The 13,054-nt window shown below is 39.6% G+C and overlaps 1 protein-coding gene across 1 annotated transcript in view; it reads right to left on the bottom strand.

Moving 5' to 3' along the window:
• Positions 1–13,054, bottom strand: part of CAMK4 (calcium/calmodulin dependent protein kinase IV) — a 159,277-nt gene that overhangs the window by 55,564 nt on the left and 90,659 nt on the right. The window contains exons 2-4 of the mRNA XM_083151674.1: positions 11,353–11,431; positions 4,404–4,466; positions 98–180 (exon numbers count right to left, since the gene is read on the bottom strand). Of these exons, the coding sequence (XP_083007800.1) occupies positions 98–180; positions 4,404–4,466; positions 11,353–11,431 (225 nt within the window). The remainder of the gene's footprint in view (positions 1–97; positions 181–4,403; positions 4,467–11,352; positions 11,432–13,054) is intronic.

Below are 13,054 nucleotides of genomic sequence, written 5' to 3' on the forward strand. Positions count from 1 at the left end.
ATAAAATACTAATTTTGGATCTTATTTCACTGAACCACCTGCTAGAGGCTATAATATTACCACAAAAGAGGTGTATGAAAAGTAATACATCACTCACCTGTCAAACAATTCACCTCCTGTCACCAGTTCAAGAACAAGACTAATTTCTGTAGGCGTCTCAAAGATCTCCTTTAATTTTATCTACAAGTAAATTACATTTAAATATCATCAGTCCAATGCTTGATTATTTGACAGAGAATAATTACATAGTACATACTTAATTTTTATAAGACACAAATCAGATTTTATGTATACAGTGGTGGATATTAATAATCGGGTGCAATGTTGCAATCCTGCCAGTAAAATCTATCATCTCCCATGAACCACTTGGAGTTCACTGGCAGTGACTTTCTAAGACTGCCAGTCCAGAATACAATTAAAAGAGAGAGTGTGTTGTCAGCATTAAGCCACTGCTGTACTTCTGTCTGCCCTACCTGGTTTCTAAGAGCTGCACCCAATGCAGCCCTTAGAAGTCAGCGTTTGGTGCAAGCTCTAGTCTGCTCGGGTGCACATGCGCTAGTTCTGGTGACTACAAGATCCATTGCATATGTGTAATGAACCTGGCAGGAAGAGCAACAGTAGATTTAAGATAGACAGACTATACTACCAACCACCATTATAACAACAGCATGCCAGGATCTCATGGAGTGACGCTGACCTGTGGTGTTCCAGCTCACTTTGCTGCTCCTGTTCCTGTTTGGCAGATTGTGTTTTGACTTCTGGGATCCCAGGATATATTCAACAGAAGGGGAGCCGTGGTACTGATATTGGAAACTGAGATATGTGAGTTCATGTAGAAGAGAAAAAGCAAATCAGTTTCACTGTGACGCACTCCTAATTCACACAAATGTCAAAGTTGACTAAAATTCAAATATATCTTTATTACATAATTGTTGTAATTAGTATCACTTACAGGTCATCATTATTTTTAGTAGTAGTTTCAAATTGTTTACATTTATTAAATAATGTTAGACCCGATAATATGTTTCCCTGTGTCAGGGATTATAATGGCGAAAATGTTAAAATAAAATTTGAAACTACTACTAAAAATAATGATGACCTGTAAGTGATACTAATTACAACAATTATTCAATAAAGATATATTTGAATTTTAGTCAACTTTGACATTTGTGTGAATTAGGAGTGCGTCACAGTGAAACTGATTTGCTTTTTCTCTTCTACATGAACTCACATTTATTAATCAGTAGACAGCACCCTTAACCTAGGAGGAAAGTGTGTATATATAATAAACTTCCCATAGGTGGGCTTACTGCCATTCACATACTGTACATACTAAAAACCCACATAAACATCTGACGTACCATATATGGTGCGGGTCGCTCACTCTCTCTTTAAACTGAGATATGTGCAATAGTACTCTCTCTAGATTGGTGAGCAAGTGTTGTGTTGGACTTATATAATAAACAACAAACGTATATAATAAGTGAATTATTCCTTGCATTTTTGTCCACTAGGCAGCCAAAGCCACTTAGGGCAATTTGGGTCTAACCGAGCATTTTTGTCCACTAGGCAGCCAAAGCCACTTAGGGCAATTTGGGTCTAACCGAGCATTTCGGGCAGACCGTGTCTGAGAGCTGGGCTGGCTGAATACTCCCAGCGAGCTGTCAGTGATTAGATAGCTGTTGGGTGCTGACCAGTGGCAGAACTTGTTGGTGGTGAACCGAGGTGCAAAAATATAATTTGGACCCCCCACCTCTACCCTAACCCAAGTTCACAATATGTAACACAGCAGTGGGTAAAAACAGTGAGCGACAGAAAGAGATTGACAAGTGCAGCAGTGGGCCCTTTAGTCATCAAGTGCCCCCAATCCACTGAAATTGCTGCACCAATGGTAGTTCCGCCTCTGCTGCCAACTCCAGGGTTTGCCTGTGCCTCCTGTCCTGCAGTAATGTGCGTGTGACCCATCATGATACACGTGTGTATGATGTGTGTATAACATACCTCCCAACTGTCACGATTACAGCGGGACAGTCCCGATTTTCGGGTCCTGTCCCGCTGTCCCACCCGCGGCAGGCATTGTCCCGCTGCGGGAGGTTTCAGTTGGAAGACCCCCCAATCTAGTAGAATAGACGCTGTGCGCATGCGCACAGCGTCTATTCTCGTATGAAAATGAGGTCGCGGCTAATTAGCATAAGCCTCGGCATCATTTGCATACGCCCCGCCCCCTTTTCGGGCGCTCGCACGGCGGCGGCATTATATATCAGTGACTACCCCCCACCCTCCAACAAACACACACAATGATTGCAGCACATCCCCCATTCCTTATAATACCCATTATTGCACCCCCACCCAGTCAGAGCCTGTATTGATTATATATCAATCCCTTTACTTTGACTTTATTATATCAATGCCTCCCTCTCTCCTCACAGTGGAGAGCAGGGAGGAGAGCAGGAGGGGAGCAATGATATATAATTAATACAGCCATGTCCTGTAAAGTGTAATAAGAGGTATTATAAAATGCCGACTTTAGTAAAGCTTTTGACACTGTCCCACATCGCAGACTGTTAAATAAACTTGAAAGCTTTGGATTGGATTCTAAGATAGTTGAATGGATAAGAGCGTGGTTGCAGGACAGAAAACAGAGAGTTGTAGTAAACAGAGTACAGTCAAAGGAGGGAAAGGTTACAAGTGGAGTACCCCAGGGATCTGTACTTGGACCGGTGCTTTTTAATATCTTTATTGGTGATATTGCAAATGGAATTGAGGGTAAAATGTGCCTTTTTGCAGAATACACAAAGGTATGCAACAGGGTAGACACATCAGGAGGGGTAAAACAAATGATTGAGGATCTAGGTAGATTAGAGGAATGGTCAAGAGCATGGCAACTACAGTTTAATGCCAAAAAATGCTAAATCATGCACTTGGGTCTCAGAAATCCAAAGACTCAATATAGTAACTATAAATGGCACTATAATGGAAACTACCGAGGAAGAGAGGGATCTAGGTGTCACTATTTCAGGGGACTTAAAAGCAGGTAGGCAATGTAACAAAGCAATGAAGAAGGCAAGTCAGATGCTTGGTTGCATAGGGAGATGTATCAGCAGTAGAAAGAAAGAAGTAATAATGCCACTGTATAGGTCATTGGTACGACCTCACCTAGAGTATTGTGTTCAGTTCTGGAGGCCATATCTCCAGAAGGATATAAATACATTAGAGACTGTACAAAGAAGAGCAGCTAAAATGATGCATGGCCTACATCACAAAATGTACCAGGAAAGACTGAAAGATCTTAATATGTATACTTTAGAGCAGAGAAGGGAAAGGGGGGACATGATAGAAACTTTCAAATATATCAAGGGTTTTAACAATGTACAGGTGGGAGACATTCTTCACAGGAAGAGGAGCAGCAGAACACGAGGACATGCACTGAAACTAGAGGGAGGAAGATTCAGGGGAAATTTGAGGAAGAATTACTTCACAGAAAGAGTAGTAGATAAGTGGAATAGCCTCCCATCAGAGGTGGTAGACGCAAATACAGTAGTACAATTTAAACATGCTTGGGATAGGCATATTGATATCCTTACAAAAAAATAAGGATCAAATATGGTTTGAGGTAACATGTTTAAAAAAAAGGGGCAGACTAGATGGGCCAAGTGGTTCTTATCTGCCGTCAAATTCTATGTTTCTAAAATGTGGCCAGTGATTTATGTTTGATAATAATGACTTCTTGCAATGGGCAATGGGGCTTGTTACACTTAGCAAGTCTGGATCAGTCATATACAGTGCAGTCAGGGAGTAATAATGAGGTATGGGGACATGCTACATTCAGTTAGGGGAGCACTGATGTAAAATGTAGTAATTGCATGGTGTAATTATGGAAATTAGGTGAGGGGGCGAGGTGGGCCCTAAAGTGGTATCTTGTTTAGGGCCCCATGAGGTCTAAATCCACTTCTGCTCTGTAACACTGCAGCTGGGTTCAAGGCAGGAATAATCTAGGGCCTTATTTTGGTTCATTCTTTCTGACAAAATCCTTCTTAGATGGACAAAACCATGTGCACTGCAGGGGGGGGGGCAGATGTAACATGTGCAGAGAGAATTAGATTTGGGTGAGTAATTTTGTTTCTGTGCAGGGAAAATACTGACTGCTTTATTTTTACACTGCAATATAGATCTCACTTTGAAGTAAAACCCCACCCAAATCTAATTCTCTCTGCACAAGTAACACCTGCCCCACCTGCAGTGCACATGGTTTTGCCCATCTAAGAAGGATTTTGTCAGAAAGAATGAACCAAAATAAGGCCCTAAGTTCTCTAATTGCAGAAAGACAGTTTATAGGAAGTTTTTGTTAATACTGAATATTGTTTATTTTAGTATATAGTGTAAAAGAAAAACAACAAACTTACAATATTTGGATGTGAAAGGCGTAGAAGGACCCCAATTTCTGTTCGCACAATCTTTTTATCTACCTAGTGAAAACAAGTATATACCGTAATAAGCAACAATTGTAATGACAGCAACATCAATGACAATTAAAAGAAGAATTAGTCTTCAGGTTACTATCACACCTGGGGTCTCACAGTTTGATAAATGTATTGGAATAGTTTCATTAAAAGAGAATTAGTAACAGTAATGCAAATTGTAGTAATTTTTTTTTATAAATAAATATTTTAACCGTGGGATCACGTTTAAAGAGGTTAGGAAGACTTAAACTATTCCCTGAGGACAGTATGCAAATCCCTCAAAAAATAGCATTTTCCAGAATCCTCTACTTCCGAAAATCTGTGATTTACAGTATTTGCAAATAAGCAGAACAAAAATGTAGCTATTGTATTGTATGAATAAATTCTGGATTAATTTCTGGAGCTATAACAGTAATATATACAGTGGAATAAAAGTACATCTACCTGCACCATCTACAAACTATATATATTCATAGCAAAAATTCTCCCTACTATGTACAGTATATTTAAGCGACAAATGCTTTCCACTCATTTTATCCGGTGGTATAAATAAATTAATATAAGTATCCTTGAGTTATGAACCTTGTGAACCATCTGAAAACTTATTTGAGAGTTTATTATTATTACGACACTATAACCACTTGCCTGGCATGGCCACACTGGTTGCAAACAATGCTACCAGTCAGATACAAAAAAAAAAAAGGGAGGTTGTGGAGCGCTTGGAGGTGGTTTATAGGTGGGTTGAAATTATGAATTATAATAGAAAAATAACTAAAAGGTCAATAGGGCATCACAATTCATGTACATTTATTAAGACACTAATTAAAAAATGAATAAGTGAAGATGATACACTTAATCACATGTAATTAAAAACAACACAAAATAGGTAATAAATTGATAAAGGAAATAGGACTGAGCCATATACTTATAGCGTTCTCCCTTTTGCCCAGTAGCTGGATCGATCTGTCCTCCTTATTGTTGGAAGTTAGTAGTATGGGTGTCCATAAACCATGCTGGGATAATTGTTGCCACTGTGTTTTCAGGAATTGCTGTCTCTGTGGATGGAATGACAGGTATCCATACCTGTAAATTTTCCCAATATTGAGATGGTGGTGGTGTCCCCGAAAGTTGTTTCTTCCAGTATAAAGATCAGATAAATTCATAAATTGGAGGTTGGTACCAGGCAATTGATGGTATAGGGAGTGTCCCGCAATATAGCTCTAAAGTCCAAGATATTGGTAGGTATTCTGACGCGTTTCGTTACCTTCACTGGTAACTTTTTCAAAGGAATACTTCTTAGTGTCTGATCAGGCTATTTATACCTAGATACAGGAAGTGCAAAGTGCAACACAGAATAGTTACCCAATTGACCTATAATTCCTTAAAATGAGTCTTAATAGGAGGCAGACCTATCAAGTACATATGCATATATTAAAACCAGTCAGATACAGTACATCGAGTGGCCAGAGAATTGATGTAATTTTTGTGGGGGCTGCCTATCTCACAAGATCCCCTGTTGGAAAAGGGATATGGAGCACAGTCGTGAGTTTGCGCCCCTAGTCATGATCTTCACAATTGGATCAGTCCAGCCTTAATACAATTCACTCTAGTATATAGAATAAGAGTCCAAATCATTTAAAAAATGTATTAAAATAGTCTCTTAATCCACACAGTGGCAACAATTCATCCAGATCTTTATGGCTTTCATTGATACAATTCAAACACTTGATAACAGCAGAAGGGACTTCCTCAGGGGTTCACGGATTGTAAGGATTTAATAAGGCAGTCTTTCTCAAGAGGAATTAATTCCTATCAGGTGGTAAGTGAGTCCTTGGAACAGTATAACACCTATTAGTGTGTTTTCTGTGGATAAACCAACCGGCCGGGTGGCGGATGACCTTTCTCCTGGATATGATGCTAATATATTTGCAGTCTGATGTTACGTTAGTGGATAAGGTCTCTCTTTAATGGCAGTGCCAGTATAAGGTTAAAAAGGAGACGACTACTCCAATCGGTCTGGGGAAGCCCGATGTGTAATTCAAGATGGACCCGGGTTCGATCCCTGGTGGATCCAGCTATAAAAACTCAGATATTGGGATATAACAGTAAATTCAGTACAGATTCTGGGGTTAATCCAAAGGCGGTTCTCACCTTCAGTGAGTGTGCTCTGGTCACAGGTTCTGTCTGAATGAGATCATAGAGATCATAGAATGGTAATGATGAAGATGATAAAATAAGATGAAAAAACTTAGCAACATAAATCAGCTTCAAAATAATATTTTCATAACAATACTAACAACTATTTTAGATAACTGACACAATAATAACGCCCTGACACTCCATGATACAATAAAAAAAAGCACATACAGTACTGTATAGAAATTTGCTTTTGGTAACATAATTTGCTGAAGAACATAATATACTGTAGGTAAGTACAATGTAAAAACAAACAGGTATTATGCAGATAATCAAATGTCATTAAATAGAAATTTAATTTTCTAACCAATTTTGAAATATGGGCTTCCTAGTGTTAAATACACCAAGCTATTGTGTATACTGTACAACATTCATTACACTAGCTACAATTTACAGTTCCCAAATAAGAAAATAGATCAGATAGATGGTGCATGAAGCTCTTTCTGTTACTGATTAGTGTACCCGAGGAGGGCACGGTACATTGTATGAGCTGCTTCAATCTTGCTGTGAGACTAGAATTACAATTGTGTTGGAGATCTCACAAACCAGAGCAATCAAGAATAATTTGAGGACAAAAATAAAAATTTTCCTAAGCTACAATGTTCTCCTTGTATATCAGTAAGACACTTGCAGCTGCTTTCCATTTAATTTAAACGTCATTTTATTTTCTTCCATCCAAACAGAATCAGTGAAGATCTCAAAATTTTAATAACTACAAAGACAAAGACAATCTAAAAACTGCCAAACTGTTTCCATGGAATTTCTCTGGTTTACAAATATATAGCAATTTCTATTGGCAGGTGAAACGTAAAAAGTGTTCTCTTTTTTTTTTTTAATTGTGACCTTAGACACTGTAGCTCACATTGCTCATAAAACCTAACTACACGCTAACAGCAAAACTACACAAATCACATTTTATTTTCCAATACACTATGTCCATTTTTACTAGGGAAGAGTAACCACATCAAAAAGCTCGTAAAATGTGTTTTACTATTAATAAAAGAGACTAAGTAAGAAATGTACTAAAGTGCAGTTTGCAAACAGACCCACATCGGATGCACATTGGATGCATTTTGTAGATCGACTTTTGGATTGTAAAACCTCAAACTGCATCTAAAGTAGTAATTATAGTGGGTGCAACAGCTGCCATTGCTATGCGCTGGGATTCCCCTTCTCCAACTCTTAGTAAAGCTTCCCACTGATATCCATCCCCCTGTTTCCCACCTTTCATACTGTTTAAAATTATTCTTATCTGTCACAACCGATACTATGGGCCTTATTCTAGTTCACTCTTTCTGACAAAATCCTTCTTAGATCGACAAAATATAGATCTCACTTTGAAGTAAAACCCCACCCAAATCTAATTCTCTCTGCACAAGTAACATCTGCCCCACCTGCAGTTTACGTGAGGGTTATTCTAGTTCATTCTTTCTGACAAAATCCTTCTAATGCTGTGTACACACGGGGGAGATATATTGCTCAGCCATATATGGCTGAGCAATATATGGCTGAGCAATATATGGCTCGCTTCTCCTGTTCATCAGCGACCAGAGCTGGTCGCTGATGAAAAAGAAACTGCCGGGGGGAGCCCGGCAGTGGTAATCAGCTGGTCGCAGGAGCATGTTCCTGCGACCAGCGATCACCACAGGGGCAAAAACGGGAGCGCGCACCTGGTGATATATAGCCGGTGCACACTCCCATTGCGGGCAATATGGTCGCTCAACGACCATATTTCCCGCGATTTTGGACAAAATCGCCCCTGTGTGTACGCACCTTTAGATGGACAAAACCATGTGCACTGCGGGTAGGGCAGATCTAACTTGTGCAGAGAGAATTAGATTTGGGTGGGGTTTTTCTTCAAAGTGAGATCTATATTGCAGTGTAAAATAAAGCAGTCAGTATTTTCCCTGCACAGAAACAAAATAACTCACCCAAATCTAATTCTATCTGCACATGTTACATCTGCCCCCCTGCAGTGCACATGGTTTTGTCCATCTAAGAAGGATTTTGTCAGAAAGAATGAACTAGAATAAACCCCATGGTTTTGTCCATCTAAGAAGGATTTTGTCAGAAAGAGTGAACTTGAATAAGGCCCTATGTGCCCTGTGATAAATATTACAACCTCTCATTTGTAGCATAGAATGTGAATTAAGTTGTTAACAAGGTTCAATTTCCTTATGGTAATTTAACTCGTTGAAGCAATCGGTCAGTGAAAATCACTCCTAAGGACCGATATCCTCTTAGGGTATAACCGACTGCCTCACCAAACATACTGTGCCCAAAGTATATTGCCAAAATAATGTGTACACAACAATAGGATAGAGCTAAGCAGCTCATTAGAAGAGATTTTCCTCCTAATAATTAATGATAATTGCTTTCATTGAAAGGGTTCAGTGTAATACTATCATTGTGTGTTAAATGTATGTCAGTCTTGTCTTGTGGTAAATGTATTTGTGGAAAAACTACATCAGTATTCCTTTTCTAGTTCCTACACCCAGTTCAGTTAATTACTGTAGGGGTAATATATGACCTTTTTCTAATTAATCAATTAAAAGTTAGGTTTTAATTTCTATACATCCACTCTCATCTATTTAGTGCCCCCAACACGTCTTCTTTTTCTCTGTACTCTTCATGTTTTCACTGACTTAGGGGAGCAAGTCCAACCCAATATACTTAATTAAGCAACTAATAGCCATCATTTTTGGGTATTGGAGAAAACGTTGCCAATTAAATCTTATCACGTAAAATATACTACTTGGCAAAAATCCAGTGCGAAATCTTTAAACCTATATTCACTATAAATATGCAAACGCAAATGGCGGCCATAATATTCTAACGCAGTCTAAATGTAGTTCAACTTCGACATCCTGGGTCACTCTCAGTAGCCATTTTGTTAACTCACTCGGTGCTCCAGTCCGGCCTGCTATGGACAGTACGGTGACTGTATGCTTGCTCTATCCCCATAGCCCCCATGTGTTTTAAATAGCAAAATGTGATGCACGTAAAGAGGTGCCCATATACTGTATATGCATAACCTATGCAATAGCATTTTCTGAGAAAAATGTCTATTTAACATACAGTACTGTACAGTAATGTAGTTCTTGCACTATAGTAGAGTGTAAAGAGACTTCACGCACACGGAATGGTGTTCCACAATATATGTTTGTGTTAGGCTCATTTCCTCGCCGTGCGTAAGCCAGTGATTGCATCCTTGGACACAGGTTCACTGGCTCCGCATTTTTGCCGCACATCCTGAATAACATGAGGGATGTTCAGGTGTCCGATGTTCATGCAGTTGATCTGATGCTGCTTTTTTGATGCAGCCAATGGATCACAGAAGCCTGTGATGGGTGTTTTTTTTTTTTTTTTTTACTTTAGATGCCTCCTGTGGCTTTTGCTTATTTTAGCACAGTAGCTATGTACCAAGATGTGCCATAAGCATCCACCTCTGAATCAGCCCCATATGCAATGAATGTGGTTAATGAGTAAACACACGCATGAGAGATCCTTCCTCTTCAGCTAGCAGTCAAACCCTTGTGTTCAATGCCAACATTAATATGATTGGATATAAGCCATATTGTGCCTGCTGTTATCTCAATGAAATCGCTACATTCTGCAAATAATGAACAGTATGTGAACACATTTGTAATTCTAAAAACCTAATTTGTAGATTTCAACATACAAGCTCTTGTAAAGTATTTCCTGTAGATGACTTTTAGGTTTGTATTATAGATGACTAGTTATATTACAGTTAAAATTATGTAACAACATAACAGTAATGTAAAAATCAGTGGCAGTGTGTGCCGAATGGAGCACACTTGAATTGCTTCTTCAGGTGCCAACGGAGACATGCAAAACACTTGAATTCACCCCACATGCTTTAGCATTTATTTTATAGGATGATCTATGTAACACGTTGTGGCTGGGGAGCAGTGGCTTAACAATAGCTCCGCAGACCCTGCGTGTTCAGTATCCTTACGGGGGGGCTGCTGAAACTTTCGAGGGGTGGGGGCGCGGTTTTGATAGTTACGCCACTGCTGGGGAGAAACTATTCTAATAAATAGGAGGCAGAACCTTTGCAGAACCTTTGGATATTTAGCATTACAGAATTCTAGAAAGCAAAGGTTCCCAAACTTGGTCCGCAAGGCACCCTAACAGTCTAGGTTTTAAGGATATCCATGCTTGACCACAGGTGACTTCATTGGTACATCAAGCAATATAATTTAAACCCAATGTGCTCAACCATGAACACTTTTAAAACCTGGACTATTATACCCCATTCACACGCTCCTGGGATTAGGACACAGGTCCATTCCAGTAGTGACCCCGGCATTTGCGGTCTACAAAGTCCCCGTGTGACCCGGCTTATTGCGGGGTTGGGTCAGAGCAAAGGCCCATCAACGAGAGGTGGGGAGGAGGCATCGCTGTCTCCTCCATACTTTAAACAGGACCCGGGTCGCTTGACCTGGTTATTCGTTCACACCGCAACATGTCCCGGGAAGATCCTGGGAGCAAGCCTGGTAGCTAGCAGGGTTGTAAGGCTGAGGCATTGTTACCAGGACCCATTCACACCAGCACTACACCTGGGAGTGCCTTGAGGACTGAGTTTGGCAACCACTGATATAAATAATATGTTTAGAAAAAAAGCTCAGACATCAACATTTAGGTGCTATAGATCATATGAGAGTCAACTTACAGTTTTCTTTAACATTTTGACCGCGTAAGGCTTCTGGGATCCTTTCTGCAGGCATTTGTACACAACTGATGTTGCACCCCTATAAGAATGAGAGGTCGAAGGTATTATTTCGTCATAATACAATAGTAACAAGTTTTACATATTCACATTGAAATTTACATTAAATAATCTTGAGTTAAACAATTATATAACACATTTTCAGGTCAGGAAGAGGAACTAGACAAGAGCCTATTGCAGGACATCAATGAAATGGCATTAAAAGGAGAGGTGATAATCATGGGAGACTTAATTCTACCTGATGTAAACTGGGAGCTGCCTGTTGCAAGTTCCACCAGAAGTAGGGACATGCTGAATTCCTTGCAAGGAGCATCCCTCCAGCCATTGGTGAGGGAGCCCACTCGTAAGGACGCAATATTAGACTTAATACTTACAAATGGTGACAGAATATCTGACATAAATGTGGGTAAAAATCTGGGATCCAGTGACCATCAAGCAGTATGGTTCAAAATAAAGACAGAGACTGACTCATCGCACACAAAAACAAAGGTGTTAGATTTTAGGAAGGCTGATTTTGTAGAGATGGGAAACTCTGTAAGGGATTCTTTGGCAGAGTGGAAGAACTTGGAAGGAGTGCAGGATAAGTGGGAAAAAAAATAAAAAGTGCAATTCTAAAAGCAACAGAACTTTGTGTCAAAAGAGTTAGGAAAAACACAAGAAAAAGAAAGCCATTGTGGTTTGCAAAAGAAGTAGCAAGTATTGTGAAAGCAAAAAAGTTGGCCTTTAAGAAATTTAAGCAGACGCAGAAGAATGAGGACAAAGAGGTGTATCTTGTTAGACAGAAGGAGGCTAAGAAGGTAATCAGATGTGCAAAAGCACAGGCTGAAGAGAAAATGGCCCAGTCAGTGGGTAAAGGGGGGAAAACTTTTTTTAGGTATATAAGTGAAAGGAGAAAAACAAAAAGTGGAATAATTAGACTGAAGACAGAGAGTGTAAGTTTTCTTGAGGGGGACAATGTAATAGCAGATAATATTAATAATTATTTCTGCTCAGTATTCACTGCTGAAAGAGAGGGGAAGGGGCCACAGTTAAATTGCAAGTATAGTCAGAAAACTGAGGGAGAGACAAGTACATTTACAGAGGAGAAGGTCCTCACAGAACTCTCAAAACTGAAAGTGGATAAATCAATGGGGCCAGATGGGATACATCCAAGTATACTAAAAGAGCTTAAAGGGGAGCTGGTAAAACCAATAACAGAATTATTCAACCAGTCACTAGCTACTGGAGTAATCCCAGAGGACTGGAAAACAGCGAATGTAGTCCCACTGCACAAAAGTGGAAGCAAGGAAGAGGTAAGCAACTATCGACCAGTGAGCCTTACATCAGTAGTAGGGAAATTGATGGAAACACTCTTAAAACAAAGAGTTGTAGAATATCTCAAAACCAGCAATTTACAGGATCCAAAACAGCATGGGTTTACTGGGGGAAGATCATGTCAAACAAATCTTATTGACTTTTTTGACTGGGTGACTAAAGTAATAGATCAAGGTGGGGCTGTAGATGTAGCTTATCTAGACTTTAGTAAAGCTTTTGACACTGTCCCACATCGCAGACTGTTAAATAAACTTGAAAGCTTGGGATTGGATTCTAAGATAGTTGAATGGATAAGAGCGTGGTTGCAGGACAGAAAACAGAGAGTTGTAGT

Source organism: Crinia signifera, chromosome 1 (assembly GCF_055691185.1).
Source record: "Crinia signifera chromosome 1, ASM5569118v1, whole genome shotgun sequence".
Taxonomy (NCBI): Eukaryota; Metazoa; Chordata; class Amphibia; order Anura; family Myobatrachidae; genus Crinia; species Crinia signifera.